The sequence below is a fragment of the Neltuma alba genome, unplaced genomic scaffold, assembly GCF_004799145.2.
Source record: "Neltuma alba isolate B1F8T4 unplaced genomic scaffold, ASM479914v2 tig00012361_pilon, whole genome shotgun sequence".
NCBI lineage: Eukaryota > Viridiplantae > Streptophyta > Magnoliopsida > Fabales > Fabaceae > Neltuma > Neltuma alba.
The window spans coordinates 23573-44287 of NW_021636865.1; the positions used below are offsets into that span (position 1 = coordinate 23573).

The 20715-nt window shown below is 33.8% G+C and overlaps 1 protein-coding gene and 1 long non-coding RNA gene across 2 annotated transcripts; both read left to right on the forward strand.

Annotated features, from left to right (window-relative positions):
- Positions 1 to 1819: 1819 nt before the first annotated feature.
- Positions 1820 to 4007, forward strand: LOC114726294 (disease resistance-like protein DSC1). The gene is made up of 3 exons (XM_028912875.1): positions 1820 to 2317; positions 2820 to 3835; positions 3979 to 4007. The coding sequence occupies exons 1-3, from the start codon at positions 1827 to 1829 to the stop codon at positions 4005 to 4007; spliced, it is 1536 nt and encodes a 511-aa protein (XP_028768708.1). The 5' UTR covers positions 1820 to 1826.
- Positions 4008 to 4018: 11 nt separating this feature from the next.
- Positions 4019 to 5828, forward strand: LOC114726298 (uncharacterized). Its single transcript, XR_003738493.1, has 2 exons — positions 4019 to 4102; positions 5525 to 5828. It is a non-coding gene; the product is annotated as an uncharacterized LOC114726298 (long non-coding RNA).
- Positions 5829 to 20715: the final 14887 nt, after the last annotated feature.

Consider the following 20715-nt stretch of genomic DNA (forward strand, 5'->3'; position numbering starts at 1 on the left):
AGATGCATGTTTTGTCTTTTTTATTTTTATATAGTATTTTGTGGTCATTTTCCCAAACTTGTATGCGTATACAAATTTACAACTCTCAATTTTCAAAATAACAAGCTAAGCTATAGACCAATAAAATTAAAAAATTTTCATAGTTAAGTTTACAAGTTTTTTTTTGTATACAGTAAGTTTACAAGTTGAAATATGTATTTTAACAACCAAAAAAATGGCTCAATAACAACTACACATATAAAAATTTATAAATAAAAGGGACTAGGTACACAAACAAATTTGGAATGCAAAAAAAACATGAATTTTTCCAGACAGGGTGACAATACCATGTCCCTTAATCCTCAAAAATGTCTCTCACTTTTTCTTTTTGTGAGGTCCATTTTGTCCTGGTGTCAGCTCTTTGATCTCTCTCCCCTATTTCAACTCCCTCATCCCCCCTCTCCCTCTTACCCTTTAGTTTTGTCTTCTTTTTCTTTTCTTTTAAAAAAACTTTTTGTAGGAATTATTTATTTTGAAAAAAAATATATTACCAAAACAATCTTTAAAACTTTAATGTAGAGAGTGATAAAAATATATTTCAAGCGGTTACTTTTGTTGAAAGTACTTACTGTTGAATTTGCAAGTCATAAATAAAAAAAGATCATCACAAATCACAGAACAAGAAAGGGAATTCTTGTTTTGATGGGACTTATGACTCTCCCATATTTATTATTCTTCTTAATTTCAAACAAAACCTCCTTTTGTTAAAAGTTAACTCTCTGGCATTTAAACAAAAACCATCGGTGGTGGAAAAGCAACAGATATTTAAACATAGTCTTCGGTGGGTGAACGCTAATTGCTAAGGTCGGAAGGATCAAGGTCATTGTTACCATTACATGCGAATGAAGGCAACGAATGTGGGATTTATTGAGGATCATCAATGTTTTTCGGCCAACAAAAAAATGTTACTCTTATTATTGTTATTATGGGAAGCATTGCTGGAATCAAGTTCCTTTTTCCCGCCATCACATCAATCCTTCACTAATGCCCAAAAGTACCCCACCCCCTCAAGCATACATGCATTTCTTTTGTGGGATGAGCACAAGTTTGAAACAGAAAGTTCAATCCCAAAACGCACCCTCTCACAATAGTTGACATCCTAACAATTTTACTCTGCAGCACTTTACCAAGCTTTCTACCGGTAAGCCCCTTCGTGATCGTAACCTTTCATAAGTAGCTCTTTCTAGTTGGTCCACTGTTAATAATAAGAACGCCAATATGAAAAGTGCAAGTCCAAAAGAAAAAACTCAACTCTAAAAGATTAGTCTTAAAAAACTTTTTGAATTTATAAATTCAGGCTCTTCAACATAGGACGCGTAAAATTATAAGTAGGCTGGTTGCGTGGTGGGCTGTATGGTCACTTGACGTTGCTACTTTTAGCTTTCTCAAGGATGTCTTCATAACTTTTATATTTTAGCTTTTAGAAAAAATTTGATGAGACAATTTAATATAAAAAATTGAGTGGTCCTCGTTGCACCGACAACTTACAGCCGCCCAACGCTAGGTATTTCTCTTTTGGTTCTAGTCAAATAAAACAACAAAGAAAGCATGCTGGCTTTTATAATATCCATGTCAACGGGTAGTATCAAAAAATACGGATTCAGTTATTATAATACGGAACCTTCCAGCAGTCTCTAGTAGTGGTGGGGGTTCAAATCTTGGGAACTATTTATGACTTTACTTTCTTCAGTTTCCTTCTGCAGATAGTTTGATTTTGTTGCAATATAGGGTAGTTTCTGGAGAAGAAACCCATTGTTTCCAGTTTTTGAATTTCTTCCTCCCCAACTATGGTTTGTGATTCTTCTCCTTCTTCTTTCCATGATTCTCAAATAAAACACGATGTGTTTATCAGTTTCCGCGGCCAGGACACTAGACGCAGTTTTGTGTGCCATCTGCTAAAGGAACTATGTCGGGTGAAAATTAAACCTCATGTAGATGAGGACATGGAGAGAGGAGAAGAAATATCATCTTCGCTTCTGAAAGCAATTCAAGAATCGAAAATTTCAATCGTCATATTCTCAGAAAGCTATGCCTCTTCAAGATGGTGCTTGAATGAGCTTGAAAAAATAATCGAGTCCAGGAACGTGAACAAACAGATTGTCTTACCCGTTTTCTACGGCATAGATCCCTCAGATGTACGGCATCAGAAAGGCGCTTATGAAAATGCATTTGCTGATCATGAATTGAATCTTCAAGGAAACGATTTGAAGGTGCAAAATTGGAGATCAGCCATGACGGATGCTGCTAACATATCTGGCTATGTTTCATCCGGTTCCAAGTAAGCCAGCTTTCGAAAACTACATTGTTTGTTAAACATTAATTTCTAACAGTTGATATATCCGTGTGTGTATAGGGGGCTACCTAATTTAGACCTTGAAAAAACATTTGTCTTTGTTTCGTAGAAACTAAGCATGTTTTGCATCAGAATGTTTAGATGCTTATTTTCTAATGATATTGCAACAGTTTCCTTCTGAATCCTAAAAGTTCCAAATGGCAGATATTACATCTACCTTGAGTAGAGATATACTGATTATTATGTCCATAAAAGGGTAAAAAATTTGCTGGAGTTTACATAAAAATTTAATGCAACGATGCTGATTGCAGTACCATTGATATCATGAATGAAGATTAAAAATGTGACATCATTTTACCTTAAGTTCACAAATGGTTTGGATTAGGAGTCACTGAATTGTACTAAGCATATAATTATAACACTTGTTAATCAGTCAATTTATTCCATCTTCTTGTTCTGATACTTCTTTTTTCCTCCTTTGATGTAGTCATGACTCTGAGCTCATCGAGAAAATCATCAATGGTGTTTCATTAAGATTGAATGCTACTCGTCCTTATCCTAGTGAAATAGAAGGCCTTGTTGGAATTGATCAACATGATGCTCCTTGTCCTAGTGAATCAGAAGGCCTTGTTGGAATTGATCAACATGATGTTTCGTTAAGATTGAATGTTACCCATCCTTGTCCTAGTGAATCAAAAGGCCTTGTTGGGATTGATCAACATGTTGCACGTATTAGATTATTTTTGGAAATGGAGTCAGAAGAAGTTCAAATCCTTGGAATTTGTGGCATCAGTGGCATAGGTAAAACAACCATTGCCCAAGTTGCATATGACGAATTCTCTTCCCACTATGAAGGCCGTTGCTTTTTACACAATGTGAGAGAAGAATCGGAAGAGCATGGGCTGGAATATTTAAGTGACAAACTTATTTCTAAACTGCAGGAGGGTAAATCCATTCCTGTTCAAGAGATGCCTATTAGTAAAAGAAGAGTTTTGGTGGTGCTTGATGATGTGGGTACTCGAGAACAATTAAAGCATCTGGTTCCAGAGGGAATTTGTTGGGGACCAGGTAGTAAAGTCATTGTAACAAGCAAAAAGAAGCAAGAGCTAGCTGCTGCGGGAAGACTACTTCATGACATATATGAGGTCAAGGAATTGGACTTTAAAGAATCCCTCAAGCTTTTCAGCTTAAATGCCTTCAAAAAGGGCCATCCTGAAAGGGGATATGAAGATCTTTCAAAAAGACTAGTTGCTTATGCCAAGGGCCTTCCTCTAGCTTTGAAAGTTCTGGGTTTGTGTCTTTGTTCCAGAGGCAAAGAAGCATGGGAAAATACATTGAGAAAACTTGAGAAGCATGCCCCTCCTCCAATTCGAGATGTGTTGAAAATGAGTTATGATGAATTAGAGGGTGTACAAAGGCAGATATTTCTTGACATCACTTACTTTCTTGGACAAAAACGTAAAGATCAAATCATGAGCCTAAATGATGCCAATGGCATTTTTGGTACTAGTGGAATAAAAGAACTTCTAGATAAAGCTCTTATATTCGTTTCAAACGACAATATAATACGAATGCCTCACTTGATTCAAAAAATGGGTTGGGAAATTGTTCGCCGAGAATGCAACAAAAATAGTGAACAATGTCAGTTGTGGATGGACTTTCTGGTACGGTATGATCTGGTGCGTTTTGTAGACCCAGCAATGTTGTTTGGAACGGAATACAAGGACCGCTGAAATCTTTGAAAGCTGATCATACCATTAAAGCTCTCAGGTATAGCAGATTTCTGCCCATACAGTCTCTATTCCTACTGATTATGATGCTACTGACCATTACCTTCATTGGGAGGTCTGTGCTGATTTATTTGTTTTATGCATAGCTTTTAGAAAGAATCTAGATCCCGTTTGGTACGAAGCATTGAAAGCGAGGGGTGAGGATTAGGATTTTGATTGAGAACATATGTTAAAAGAGTGATCGCTTGTTAAATGGGGCAATCCCATATATGTGGGGCTGGGCAATACCATAGGGGGAGATGGTATTTCTCAATCCTACTTACATAGGGTTGTCCAATCCCACGTAACATGCAAGCTTTCATTCTATGTACTCTTCTAACATATCTTTCAATCCCAATTACAATCCTTACCTCTCATTCTCAATGCTTCCTACAAATGGGACCTAAAAGTAATGTTTAATCAGTTAGTTGACTTGTCCAACCGTGATCCTGCAGACTTCTCAGTTCAACGTTTGTCTTGTTTTTTTAATAACACTGCTTGTTACTGAAATTTGAGATGGTAGTTCTTATTATAGATGCTCCTTACGGAGAGGGTATAGTTAGTTTTGTTGTTTGGAAAAAGATTGATTGCAATGCTGATAGGCGTTTTCTTTGTCCTCTGATCCTTTGACATCTAAATCTCACAACAGAAAAATAAACCAATAAAATTAACATGTGATGCAATCCATTCACGCTTATTTATGGCACTGAGCTTTCATTTTATAATATATGGGTTTCCAAACTCTAACATAACTCAACATTAACAAACTTAGGATGGATAAGTGATTGCTTTTTTTTTAAAAAAAAAATTTAAGATCTTATTGTTTATGCTGTGAAACTTGATTTGTTAATAGTGGAGGAAGCATAAAAATTGTTTCTTGACTGGGAATAGGAAACTAAGGTTATCAAGCATCTAGGTTGAAACTCCGAGGGCAAACAAGGAGAATTTTGTGCTGATAAAACATTGGCATTGAGTTTATTAAAACATGGCTTGATGGAAAAGATTTATTCCTGTTTGCTAATATTTCTCCTTGTTCTCCATTGATGTATTGTTTTCTTGTCATTATATTTGTTTTGCAAGCGAAAAAAAAAAAAAAATTGTGCAGCGGTGATGAGTTGGCAAAATTTGTTTTTAAACTTAATGTTTTTGAGTTGCAAGTCTCTCAGAATCAGTTTTGGACGGGACAAGGGAAGTAGACTCAGATTTGTCAAATCAGAATAATAACCAAGGATTTTCATTGCTTAAAGTTTAACAACAAACACTGCTATAAAATGATGACTTCTGGACATTGCTAAAAACTGCACGGTTTAACATATGCATTGCTATATATTGTTGCTGTTATTGATATACTGTCAAGTTTACTATTAATTGCTCTAACCTGAAAAAAGAAAGTATGTTGACAAGAATGAAAATTAATTTGCAGATGTAGATGGTCTCTATCCAGTGAGACAAAGAAATTGCCATCTTCCCCCAAAAAAAAAAAAAAAAATTGTCAACTGTCCTCCTAAGCTTCAGAAGAAGTGTCTGACAATGTGTGCAGTGTTGGTGCATCCAGAAGAAATAGCCTAAAAAACAGTCCAATGTTTATTTTAGTTTCTTGTATGGACCGAAAGATATGTAATTTGTGGGTATTGTATCATTTAATATGTGAGAGCTGAATTATGTGTATGTAATGCAGTATTTGTAAAAGTGGTTTTGAAATGGATAAAAGGTTATAGGTTTTTCCACAATGTCTCTTTTATATTTCTTTTCAATCATTACCTCAAGTATTGTTTACAACAATAAAATTATGGTAGATGAGAAGAAGTTTTTATACCAGCAAGATATAGTCCTTGGATACAGGTTTTAACAGTGAAAAAAAAAATACTCCAAGAGTACAAGTTTTTATAACAGCAAACAGCATATCATAAATTGGCTATGCTCCCAGAACAAAATTAATCTATTTAATTAGAAGAGAAAAGTATACCGGTGCGAAATTAAAAATCAAGAAAAATTATAGTTACTTACAAAATGATTTTTCCTGAAGAAAAATATTTGATTTAGTTGAAAATTCAATTTGATTTTAAATATAAGATTTTAGTCTATTTTGTTTTCATTATTTATCTATTTTTTTCTCAAGTAATATGATGATTACATATATTAAGGAGTTGCTATACTATCAAGAAGCAATTCAAATGCACTTGATTAATAAGGATATTTTATGAAGATAATATTTATCTATTACAAATAACTAATTGGATTAATTTTTTAATATTTGCAAATTAGTTATTTAACTCTTGTAGTTTTTAAAGTTTAATTGAAAAACTGAGTAATTTTGAGACAACAATAAAATAAATGTTATACTTTTTTTCATAACTGTTTTGAGTAATGCGTTTGTCTAAAATATTGTTAAAGAAGTAGGCATTAAATATGATAAAGAATTAAAATTAAACTTTTGTGTTAAATTTTTTTTAATGAACATGTGTTTAAATTTTTTTAATCAACATGTGAAAGAAATAATTATTTTAAAAATGTATAAAACCTTCGGCAAAAAAAAATCTATAAAAACATTTATCAAAATTAAAAATTATATTACACAAAGCGCTCCTTTGTATTCTATACTGTATACGAAATATTTACTGCTTTTATTCCTTTTCTTGTTTTTTTTTTTTTTTTGCTAAAACGAGTCAACTTTATCAATTTTTTTGAAAAAATACAAACACTAATAGCCAAGGCCACAAACAAAACAAAGACTCAAACGTGCAATACAATCTACAAACACAAAGAAAACAAATAACATAACCAGAAAATAAAATCAAATAACTAACATGACGGCAAACAAATACTGTTTTGCTTTACAAAACATTAACCCTTTTTTTTTTAAAGAAATATCATGCAAATATTGGGTCTTCAAGATTTAAAAACATAGGGCCTGTTTGTTTCGTTCTGCATTTTTTTTTTAAATCCTCAGAACAATTTTTTAAAGTTGTTTCTTAGGACAAATTTTGGAAACAAACATAAAAACTGTTTGGATAGCAATTTTGAAAAATCAAATTTGAAAAAAAATAAAAAATCGTACTTAGCAGGCAGTAATTGTCTTTGGTAGTAATATGTAGCTGGTAGTATGTGAGAAGAGAAGAATATTTCTTCAATTTTTTAAAACAAAAAATAAAAAATAAAAACAAAAACAAAAACAAGAAAGCACGAAAAAAAAATGTTTTGGTTTTTTAGTTTTTAGAAATATGTTACTGTTTTTTTTTTTTTTTAAAACAATCAACTAAAACACATTATCAAAAAAAAATTGTTTTTCTGTTTTTGAAAACACAAAATTATTCCAGACTCTTAGGTTGTTATAATTTTTACTTTTAAAAGGCTAAAGTATAAAAGGAAAAAAAAATCCCTTATAAAGAACTTCCAATAATGTGAAATCTCAATTCCAGCACCTAACATTTAAAAATAATAAGAAAAAAGTGAGGCCTAAACCGGCATTTTGAAAATATTTTGAAATTACCTATATGGCTTTTTATGACATAAGAAAAGTTATGAAACTTATTATTTCTAGTTTAATACTTGTCATTACTAATTAAACACTTAATGTTTCTAGTTCAAAACTTTGTTGATTAACTAACTAAAATAATGCAGGATAAAAAAAAATTTATAAAACTTGTAATTTCTAATTTAATACTTATCATTATCAGTTGAGCCCTTGTAATTTTCAATTCTATTAATGTCATTGATGTCATATAAAGGCATGTGGCTAATAGCACAATATTTTCAAAATGTCAATTCAACCCTCATTTCCTTTTTTGTAATTTTCGGGTGCTAGGTACTTAAACTAAAATTTCATATACTTAGGATTCTTTGTAAGGAATTTTCCCAGGTGTAAATTTGCCAATCTTAAATTTTCATCAAATTTCATTTTAGTTTTTAACTTTATAAAGAATATTTTTTTACTTTATTATTAACTCTTATTAGTACAAAATAAGATTCTAATAGCCGCCTCTTTAGTCGCGGCCAGCTGGGGGATCGTGGTGAGTCTCCAGTGAGGAGCTGAGGTTTTCAAATTAAAACCTTATATATTTACACCTCTTTACTTGTCGTTTTCGCTTCTTCATTCTTACCATCCAGATGGATTAGAAAGTCGAGTAAAAAACTAAATACTATCTAGGACTGCACATGGACAGGACAGAACAGAACAAGATCCTTACCTGATACCTAGTCTGAAAAATAAACAGGCTGCAAGCCTGCAAAATCCAGCCCGTTACTCGGTTCTGTCCATAAAAAGCCCTATTAATTTTGGGTTAGGTAAATGCAAACAGGGCAGGGCGGGCTTCCATGTTCAATAAATCAATATACTATATTAATTAACTAATTATTTATGTCCATCTAAATAATCTAATGTAACTTTATATTAAAATAGCAATTTGGCCTTAGTTTTGTTATTACTAATTACTCCCTCCGTTCCTTATTATAAGAGACATTTGATGCCTATGGCATGTTCCCATATATAAGAGACACTTAAAAGTTGTCTCTAGTTTTTTGTATTGATTTCCTATTTTACCCCTATTTATTTTGTCTCCTACTCATACTCTCTCCCCCTCCCACTTCTCTTTCTTTTAATAATTTAATTGTTCTCTCTCCTTATTAATAGGGGTATTGTTGGAAAAAATATTATACTTTTTACATATTAATTATCCTCAACTAATTTTAACTGTTTTTTTAATCAACGTAATTTAGTTATTTGTCTCTTATAATAAGGAACGGAGGGAGTAATATATTATGAAATTGTTTTTTGTAATAGCCAGGAGGAGTGGGCTTTGACAAAAAAAATGTTGTTTGTATATTTTATTAAAATTAATTGTTTTTCTAGTTTCTAACTCTCAAAATCATTCAAAAATAAATAAGTACAATAAACACTGAATATTAATGCAATAATGCGTTTGATTCAGAAAATAAATATGAGGCAAATAAAATATATATGAATAAAATTATATATATTTTTGTGGGCATAGCCAAATGGACAGGGCAGCATATTGTGCCCGATACCCAGCCCAACCCAACAATTTACCCAGTTCGAACATGCCCAACAGTTCTTTCGAGTGATTTTTTTTTAGGGCTGGTTAGGCATTTTTTGCGGACTTGGATGAGCATAACGGGCAACTCAGTTTCATGAACACTCCCGGTACTATCTTCAAAGTATAAGAAAAATCAAACATCAAAACTCAACTTTTCTCATCAACTTTCACTTCTTTAAAAAAGAGAAATTCTTAGTGCACCACGTCATTTGTGCTCCAACAAATAAAAATATGACATCTCAGACCATTTTAATCCCATGAGTCAAGATTTTTATCTCCAATTTGATTATTTAAAAAAATAATAAAAAATTCCTAGGGTTTGTAATCATGGCCGTTGCCTCCTCCATGTTCTCTCTTCCTCCCTTTGCCATTGCTGACTGGACTCCCTCCATCCCAGCAACTAGAAAGATTAAAGCAAGAATCAAGAAGAGCTAGAAGAAGTTTTAAAATCCGTAATACTTCCGGTCTCCCTTCCAGATCTAGGATTTTCAAAAACTCTGATGACGAAACGGAGGAAGAGAGAATGGGGGAGGTGGTTGCGATGAGGATTACCAAACCCTATGAATTTTTTATTATTTTTTAAATAATTAAAATTGAAAAAAAAAAGTGCATATAGGGTCAAGATGGTCCAAGATGTTATGTTTTCATTTGTTGGAGCACAGATGACGGGGTGCATTTGAGAATTCCTCCTTGTAAAGGCGAAGGTGGGACTCCGGTTCGAACCCTGACGTGAAAGTAGCTCCAATGCGTCGCTCCTCAGTAAAATGAGGGTCGGATCGTCAATTCATCTGCTCACTACCTACGCAATAACTGATCCTCGAGATTCAGGGATGCCGGCACTGTCTTGTGATTTTTCTCTTTTGGTCCCCACTCAAATAAAATAAAAATAAAACACGGAATGACTTCAAGACCGTGTCTCTTCAATTAAAGGACAATTGTCTATCACTTTTTTGAATACTTAATTTTGTATTTAATGGGTAAAGCGATTTTCCATTAATTAAGGAGCGAAAATTTCGGGGCTAACATTAAAAATCTCACGACAAATGTTTCCACGGTACTTTCCAAATGATTGAGATTTAATGTATTAATCTTCATTACTTTGATATTAAACGGTTGAGATTTAACATCCTATAAAAATATTATTTTAATATTAACTAAACAAATAATGTACATAAATAAATTTAAGTTATTAAAATTTGATATAAATTTGATCTGAGTATCTTTATGTTTTGATTAAAATATTACACATATTTATCATGTTTGCAAATTAATTTCTAACCCCTCAAATATATATGTGCTATTTAATTCAATAATGAGCTTATACTTATAAGAGACAAATAACCAAATTACGTTGATAAAAAAAACAGTTAAAATTAGTTGAGGACAATTAATGTGTAAAAAGTGTAATGTTTTTTCCAACAATGCTCCCATTAATAAGGAGAGAGAGTATGAAAGAGAGCAATTAAATTATTAAAAGAAAGAGAAGTGGGAGGGAGAGAGAGTATGAGTTGGAAACAAAATAAATAGGGGTAAAATAGAAAATCAATACAAAAAAATAGAGACAACTTTTAAGTGTCTCTTATATATGGAAAACATGCCATAAACATCAAATGTTTCTCATAATAAAGAACAGATGGAGTAATATATTAAATCTCGAATGCTGATCCAATGACAGAGATAGTAAGTGAAGAAAAAATAGGGAAAAAAAATCAAGTAAGAACTAAGAAGGGAACCTCTCCATTTTATTACCTTCTACTTCCCTCCCCTTCTTTATTCTTACTAGTAGGTCAACATTAAATGATTGAGATTTAATATCTTATAAAAATATTATTTTAGTATCAACTAACAAATAATGTATACAAATCATTGGCAAAAAAAATGTACATTAAATAAATTTAAATTATTAAAACTTGATCTGAATAATTTTATATTTTTATTAAAATACATTGAGAAAACTTGAGAAGCATCCCCGTCCTCAAATTCAAGATGTGTTGAAAATAAGTTATGATGGATTAGATGTTGGACAAAGGAAGATATTTCTTGACATCACTTGCTTTTTTGAACGAAAACGTAAAGAGCAAGTCATGAGCCTATATGATGCCAATGACATTTTTGGTGCTTGTGGAATGAAAGGACTTCTAAATAGAGCTCTCATATCCTTTTCAAATGACAATATGACACGAACGCCTGACATGATTCAAGAAATGGGGGGGGAAAAAAAATACTGGACAAAGTTGGCGCTGGGAGAAACTTGTGCCACAGTACGATCTGGTGTGCAGCATAGACCCCGCAGTCTTGCTTGGAAAGGAATATAGGCAGATGGTGATGGGGGATTGATAGGAATGGTGTTTGAGCATCACCTATTGATGTTTGGTGGGATGGTGCTGAAGGGTGGCCAGCAGGATGTGATAAGTAGTGTATCTGTTGCAATTTTTTGTTAAAAACCTTTTCAATCTGATTTCACACTTGCTCTGCAATTTTGATTTTGTATGTGCTGAGAAAGATGACTTCAATTTGATGCCTGATCTTCTTGGTAACTTCAAAATGTTAAACTGTGGATGTAGGTTTACAAGCCAGTTAAGTGTGGATCGCACTCTTTCGCCTGTAAAGCTGATCATACCATTAAAACTCTCAGGTATAGCAGATCTCCGGCCATATAGTCTCTATTCTTACTGATTATGAAGCTACTGACCATTACCTTGATTGGGAGGCATGTGCTGATTTGTTTTTGTTTTACACATAGCTTTTAGAAAGAATCTAAAAGTAAAATGTTTAATCCATCATTTGAGCTGTCCAGCTGCGATCCTGCAGCCTTCTCAATTCAATGTCTGGTCTGATTTTTTGATAACTCTGCGTGTTACTGAATTTGGAGATAGTAATCCTTATTATAGATGCTGCCCTTTAAGGAGAAGGCACAGCTTGTTTTATTGTTTTGAAAAAGATTGACTGCAAAGCTGATAAGCGTTCTTGGATGTCTTGGTCCTCTGATCCTTTGACATCTAAATCTCACAACAGAAAAAAATAAACCAATAAAACTGACATATGATGTAATCCATTCACGGTTATGGCCTCGAGTTTTCATTTTATAATATACGGGTTCCAATCTCCAGCATAACTGAGCATTAACAAACTTAAGCTGGGTTAGTGATTATGTGTTTTTCTTTTCAATTATTTAGGATCTTATTATATGCACTATGAAACTTGATTTGTTGAAAGTGGAGGAAGCATAAAATTTGTTTCTTGACCGGGAAAGGTTGAAACTGTGAGGCCAAACAAGGAGAATTTTGTGCCAATAAAATATTGAGTTCATTAGAATATGACTCGATGGAATAGATTTATTCCGATTTGCTAATATTTCTCCTGCGAAACAAAGCAATTGCCATCTTTCCACCAAAAAAAAAAGGTTGTCAACTGCACTCCTAAGCTCCAAAAGAAGTGTGGAACTAGCTGTGCCGTTTTGGTGCATCCAGAAGAAATAGCCACCAAAAGAGTTCGATGTTTGTTTTAGTTTCTTGCATGAATCAAAAGATATGTAAGTTGCGAGGATTGTATCATTTAATATGTGAGAGCTGAATTATGTATAAGTAATGCCATACTTGTAAATAGTAATATTGAAATGGATGAAAGGTCATAGTTTTTCCACAACGTCTCATTACTTTTTTTCCAGTCAGTAATTATTGTTTACATCGAGATATGTAGCTTCAAATGATGGGAACTCAGCGCCCCAAATGCGAATATCCTAAAAACAACAAGATTATTATAGATGAATATGAGTTCTTATGAAGGCACAAAAAAAAAAAACCTCCATAGAAAAATACTTTAATTTTGTTTTGTTGACACTGTTAGTTTTTGTACAATGACTAGCGGTACTGATAAAGTAAAGTTATAAAATTGACTATGCTAGCAAAAGAAAATTAATCTATTTAATTAAAAGAGAAGAATACATGTGAATCAAGCTAAAATTAGGGAAAATTATAGATAATTACAAAAATGATTTTCCCAAAAAAAATATTTAAATTTTAATTGAAAAATTGAGTAACTTTTGAGAAAACAACAAATGAATATGTCATACTTTTTACGTAACTGCTTTGGGTAACGCGTTTGTCTAAAATATTATTAAATAAGCAGTTATCAAATATGATAAGGAATTAAAATTAAAATATGTGTTAAATTTTCTTTTCTGAACGTGTTTAAATGTTTTTATCAGCATATGAGAGAAATAATTATTTTAAAAATCAATAAAAATTATCTATATTTTTCCGTTGCACGAATACATTCCTCAGTTTTCGTGTTTAAATGTTTTTATCAGCATATGAAGAAGTTAGTTTCTTTCTTTCTTCATTGCACAAATACATTCCTCAGTTTTCAAAAACAATCAGGACATTTTAGTCTTTATACAAAAAATACAAATTCCAGATTAGTACTCCATACCCATTTGGTCATTCTATTTATTTAGATGCATGTTTTGTCTTTTTTATTTTTATATAGTATTTTGTGGTCATTTTCCCAAACTTGTATGCGTATACAAATTTACAACTCTCAATTTTCAAAATAACAAGCTAAGCTATAAACAAATAAAATTTAAAAAATTTCATAGTTAAGTTTACAATTTTTTTTTTGTATACAGTAAGTTTACAAGTTGAAATATGTATTTTAACAACCAAAAAATGGCTCAATAACAACTACACATATAAAAATTTATAAATAAAAGGGACTAGGTACACAAACAAATTTGGAATGCAAAAAAACATGAATTTTTCCGGACAAGGTGACAATTAGGGGTGGAAATAGGCCAAGCGACCTGTCAGGGGCCTGTGGCTTGGCCTGTAAGTGGCCTGGCCTGGCCTGGTCTATTTCCAAATTAAAACAGGCTCAGGCCTTTTTAAAGGCCTGTTTCTCTTAAAAGGCTAGGCCCAGGCTCTTTAATAAGCTTGTTAAGCCTGTTAGGCGGCCTGAGCCTGTTATATTTTTTAAAAATATTATAATTATAAATTTATAATTAACTTTTTTAAAATAATACCATGTTTTGATTAATATTGTAATATGCCTAATACCATATTTTTATCCTGAATAAGACCATGTTTGGATTACTCTTCAATATACCTTGGATGATGATTTCTATAATCTGTACTTTGTTATTCATTCAAATCCTACTGCCCGATGATGATTTCGTGTTTGTCATTTTTGACTTTTATTTACCTATACAAAACTACTTAGTTTTTCTAACGTACATCACCAACAATTGACAATAGAAATAACCCCTCTATGAATTTGATTTCAGTTTATCCCTTGTATTGTGACCATTTTAACTACATCTTCTCCTCAAGTTATTAAATATTTTTCACTTAAATAATATAATTTGAAACATGAACAACAAAATAATATACTACCATTTGAATATTAAATATTTTTCACTTAAATATGTTAGATAATTTTATGTTTGTATTTTATATAATTTGGATTGAGTTATTATAATTTTGAATTGATTTAAATATGTTTAAAATATTTTTAAAAAAATACAGGCTTCTTAACAGGCTTCAGGTCAGGCCAGGCTTTTGCACAGGTCAGGCTTAGGCTGAATATAAAGCTTGTCACAGGCCACAGGCCAGGCTCAGGCCAACATGTTTTAATACAGGCCTGGCCTGTTAAGGGTAAAACCTGGCCTGGCCTGGTCTGTTTCTACCCCTAGTGACAATGCCATGTCCGTTAATCCTCAAAAATGTCTCTCACTTTTTCTTTTTGTGAGGTCCATTTTGTCCTGGTGTCAGCTCTTTGATCTCTCTCCCCTATTTCAACTCCCTCATCCCCCCTCTCCCTCTTCCCCTTTAGTTTTGTCTTCTTTTTCTTTTCTTTAAAAAAAACTTTTTGTAGGAATTATTTATTTTGAAAAAAATATATATTACCAAAACAATCTTTTAAAACTTTAATGTAAAGAGCGATAAAAATATATTTCAAGCGGTTACTTTTGTTGAAAGTACTTACTATTGAATTTGCAAGTCATAAATAAAAAAAGATCATCACAAATCACAGAACAAGAAAGGGAATTCTTGTTTTGATGGGACTTATGACTCTCCCATATTTATTATTCTTCTTAATTTCAAACAAAACCTCCTTTTGTTAAAAGTTAACTCTCTGGCATTTAAACAAAAACCATCGGTGGTGGAAAAGCAACAGATATTTAAACATAGTCTTCGGTGGGTGAACGCTAATTGCTAAGGTCGGGAGGATCAAGGTCATTGTTACCATTACTGCTAATGAAGGCAACGAATGTGGGGTTTATTGAGGATCATCAATGTTTTTCGGCCAAAAAAAAAATGTTACTCTTGTTATTGTTATTATGGGAAGCATTGCTGGAGTCGTTGGCAAATGTATTGTCACACCCCAAGGATTAGGCTTACTTTTTACAGGTCAGTAGAATCTTTATGTTCAAAACCCCGATTTCAGTAGTCATTTATTTGACGAATCATTAAAAAAAAAAGAAGAAGAATCACATTCTATCCAATATTATATACTCTTAAACAAATAAACAAAAGGTTTATCAAAAAAAGAGCCATCGCATCAATCCTTCACTAATGCCCAAAAGTACCCTCGCCCCTCAAGCAGACACGCATTTCTTTTGTGGGATGAGCACAGGTTTAAAAAGAAAATTCAATCCTAAAATGCACCCTCTCACAATAGTTGACATCCTAACAATTTTCACTCTCCAGCACTTTACTAAGCTTTCTACCGGTAAGCCCCTTCGTGAACATAACCTTTCATGAGTAGCTCTTTCTAGTTGGTCCACTGTTAATAATAAGAGCACCAATATAAAAAGTGTAAGCCCATAAAAAAGTTCAATGCTAAAAAATTGGTCTAAAAAAACTGTTTTAATTTATAAATTCCAGATTCTTCAACACAGGACGCGTATGGGCTGTATGGTCACTTGACATTTCTACTCTAAACCATGGTTTGGTTTGCCAAACCATGGTTTGGCAAAAAATTTGCCAAACACCCCCAGTTTTTGCCAAACCAAGGTTTTGCCCAACAAAACCTCGGTTCCAGATAAGCAGCCGCCTGATCGATTATGCACTTCAATTATTGGCTCTCCCCAACAAAACCTTCAGCTTGCGAAGGACTTGGCTTCAACGGTCAGCTCACGGGAACAAGCACGCGGTATACTCTTCAGCTCACGGTCAAGATGTCTTCCGCCTCTTCTCTCCCATTCATCGCCGTCGGCCTCTCCCTTCAGCTCACCTGAAGATCTCGAGTTGCTCTGTTTCTCACTGGAGAAGAATCGAAGGAAAAAAGCCAGCCATCCGGTCTTGTGTCGTCGGTGAGATCTTCCCATCCCTCAGGAATATCAGCGCCGGCGACGTGTTTCTGGGCTTGCCAAGACATCACCGCGAATTGGGTTCGGCCGATCGGAGCCATCCGGTTCTGATCTCTTCGCTTTCAGTCCGTCTCAGGTCGCCTTGCTCGGTTCCACCTCTCATATCCAGAACTCCGGTAAGCTGCCTCCGCGAACTCCGGTTAGGATTCTCTGGCATGCTATAGACTTCCGGTCGATTTGAAATGACGTCCGGTCCATTCCCCCCCGGTCGATATTCCCCCCCCAGTCGATATCCCCCCCACGGTCGATATTCCCCCCCGGTCGATATCCCCCCCGGTCGATATCCCCCCACGGTCGATATTCCCCCCCGGTCGATATCCCCCCCCGGTCGATATTCCCTGTCGATATTCCCCCCCATTTCGGTCTGTAATATATATGTGCTCACCGTAATTATTATGCTTTGAATCATTTCGGTCTGTAATATTACCTCCGGTCGATTTTTTCCCCCCCACACAGCGGTGGTTTCACCGATAACTTTGGATCATTGGTGGCTTCATTTTGTTTCCCCCACACAGCTGTTAATTTCGTTAATTTCGGGCTGACCGTTTGGTTTGGATGCTGGTTTCATTCTGTTGTGTGTGGCTGTTTGTTGTGCAATTTTGGTAGCTGGAAATTTTAAATAGGTGTGTGTGTCTTTTATTGAACATTCGTATGTTGTGTTTTGGAGACAGATCAGTCGATGATGCTGTGTGTATTCGGTTGGATTATGGGTGTTTGTGCTGATGAAATTATTTTTATTTCTCTAATGAAAATCCTACGAATGAGTTAACCAATTTCTATGTTTCAAATTTTGATCAGTTAACCAATAGTATAATTAGTGGTTGAACTTCAATTTTGGTCAGTTAACCGAAAAGAACTCCCTGAAATGATGAGAAAAAAAGTCATCATTAATTTTGCAATATCAATTATTAATGATGATACATTTTGCTAGAAAAAAGAACATGTGGCTATACTTGTTAAATACTATACCTGTTATATCATATCTCCTGGATTGAATGGTATGCTTTTTGGGTTGAACTTGTCATGACTGAACTGTTGTAATTGGTTTATAGCATAATGAATAAAAAAAATAGCAAGGCTTCGTGGGATATAAGAGCCACAAAGATCTTTATTGACCTGTGTATTGAAGAAGTTGAAAGAGGGGGAAGAAGAGGAACTAGCATGACAAAGCTTGCTTGGACAAGTATTGAGGGGAGCTTTACTGCAAAGACTGAGAGGGTTTATACGAAAATCCAATTAAAGAACAAATTTGATACCTTGCGAAAGGAGTGGTAGTTATGGGATAGGCTGCTCCGTGAGACAGGTTTAGGGTGGGATGCTGAAAGGAATACTGTTAGTGCCCCTGATGATTGGTGGGAGAAGAAAATTGTGGTAATTATTTAACACCAATCGTATATTTCATGTAGGCAAATATTATTTGGTGGATGCTGGCTATCCGACACCCGTGGGATACCTTGGTCCCTACAGACATGAACGCTATCATCTCCCTGATTTTCGAAGGTCATCTGCACTTGAAAATGACAATGAGGCGTTTAATTATTTGCACTCAAGTCTACGAAGCACTATTGAAAGAACTTTTGGAGTTTGGAAGAGTAAGTTTGCAATTTTAGGAAACATGCCGAGCTATGACTTTCCAACACAGGTTCAAATTGTTTGTGCAACAATGGCCATACATAACTTCATTAGATCAACATCCATTTCTGATCCTGGTTTCATTCAGTTTGAACAAGAAGGTTCTTATGCAGAAGAAAATAACGATGATGATGGAGTTGGATCTTCACATATACCTTCATCAATAGAATCTTCATCTCATATGGTTCGACTTCGTGACTCCATAAGAGATCAAATTATTCACTATATATGAGAATAGTCATGTCTTTTTTTATTTCCTTCTTTCTTTTCAGATAATGTAATGTGTTGTTAAAAAAAAAGTACTTGGACAAATATTTTTCGTTGCAACCTCTATTATTAAGACAATTGATATGAAATTTTTTTGTGTGCTTCTTTAATTTTGTGAAAAAAAAAATTATGGGATTTTTTCATCTTTAAAATCTTTAAGAAATGATCATATTTTTTGTTGGCAAAACTAATTATTTTACAAAAAACATATTTAATTACTTTATTAAAAAATATGCGTATTAATTTTAATTATTTTATTAATATATATTATTTATTAATATATATATACATATTTAATTATTTTATTAAATTATTTTCCAAAAAATATTTATTTATTTTATTAATTTATATACGTATTAAATTTTTTTATTAATATTATTAATTTACTTCAAATAAACATATATTATGAAATATATCTTATATGTAATTATCATTTAAACTTATGTCCTTTTTTGTAATTTCTACATGTAAAAAGCACTTCTGACAAAACCTATCCAAACACTCTCACTTTTTCAGAATCACTTTTTCAGAAAACCTATTCTCTCAAAATCTATTCTTTCCAGAATCAATTCTCCAGAAGCTATTCTCCAAACCATGGTTTGGCTTCATCCAAACACCCCCTAAACCTTCTCCTAGGAAGTCTTCATGAGACCACCTGACAACCGCCCGAACACTTGTTATTTTCCTTTTGGTCCTAAGATTCCAGGGTCTAGGTCTGTCCCAGTTTACTCCATGTCAACGATTAATATCAAATACACGGATTCGGTTATCATGTGGTCCGCTCAAAGAAAGAAAAAAGATAATGCCGAACCTTCCAGCAATCTCTGGTAGTGGTGGGGATTTAATCTTAGGAGCTATTTATTACTTTACTTTCTTCAGTTTACTTCTGCAGATAGTTTAATTTTGTTGCAGGATGGTGTAGTTTCTGGAGAAGAAACCCATTGTTTCCAGTTTTGAATTTCTTCCTCCCCAACTATGGTTTGTGATTCTTCTCCTTCTTCTTTCCATGATTCTCAAATAAAACACGATGTGTTTATCAGTTTCAGCGGCGAGGAGACTAGACGCAGCTTTGTGTGCCATCTGCTAAAGGAACTACATCGGGTGGAAATTAAACCCTTTGTCGATGAGGACATGAAGAGAGGAGAAGAAATATCATCTTCGCTTCTGAGAGCAATTCAGGAATCGCAAATTTCAATCGTCATATTCTCAGAAAGCTATGCCTCTTCAAGTTGGTGCTTGGATGAGCTTGAAAAAATAATGGAGTCCAAGAACGTGAACAAACAGATTGTTTTACCCGTTTTCTACCGGATAAAACCGTCACATGTACGGCATCAAAAAGGCGCTTATGAAAATGCATTTGCTGATCATGAATTGAAGTTTCAAGGAAACGACTTGAAGGTGCACAGTTGGAGATCAGCCTTGATGAATGCTGCTGGCCTAGCTGGCTATGTTTCATCCCATTTCGAGTAAGCCAGCTTTCGAAAACAAGTTAGACATTAATTTCTAACAGTTGATATATCCCCGTGTGTGTGTGTGTAGGAGGCTACCCAATTTAGACCTTGAAAAAAAACATTTGTCTTTGTTTCATAGAAACTAAGCATGTTTTGCACCAGAATGTTTAGCTGGTTATTTTCTAATGATATTGCAACAGTTTCCTTCTGAATCCTAAAAGTTCCAACAAGTAGGGATTACATCTACCTTGAGTAGAGATATACTGATTATTATGTCCATAAAAGGGTAAAAAATTTGCTGGAGGTTACATTAAAATTTAACGCAACGGTGCTGATTGCAGTACCATTGATATCATGAATGAAGATTAAAAATGTGACATCATTTTACCTTAATTTCACAAATGGTTTGGATTAGGAGTCACTGAATTGTACTAAGCATATAATTATGACACTTGTTAATCAGTCAATTTATTCCATCTTCTTGTTCTAATACGTTTTTTTCGCCCCTGCTTTGATGTAGCGATGACGCTAAGCTCATTGGTAAAATTGTCAAAGATGTTTTGTTAGGATTGAATGATATCCATCGTAGTCCTAGTGAATTAAAAGGCCCTGTTGGAATTGGTCAACATGATGCTTTGTTAAGATTGAATGATATCCATCATAGTCCTAGTGAATCAAAAGGCCTTGATGGAATTGATGAACATGATGTTTAGTTAAGATTGAATGTTATCCATCCGTGTCCTAGTGAATCAGAAGGCTTTGTTGGGATTGGCCAACATGTTGCACGTATTAGATCATTTTTGGAAATGGAGTCAAAAGAAGTTCAGATCCTTGGAATTTG

Excerpts from the sequence above, each read along its gene's own strand:
- LOC114726294 (XM_028912875.1), top strand. The coding sequence starts at position 1,827 with ATGGTTTGTGATTCTTCTCCTTCTTCTTTCCATGATTCTCAAATAAAA. Across the intron at positions 2,318-2,819 it reads TATGTTTCATCCGGTTCCAA|TCATGACTCTGAGCTCATCG; the intron begins GTAAGCCAGCTT and ends CCTTTGATGTAG. Across the intron at positions 3,836-3,978 it reads TGATGCCAATGGCATTTTTG|TTGTGGATGGACTTTCTGGT; the intron begins GTACTAGTGGAA and ends GAACAATGTCAG.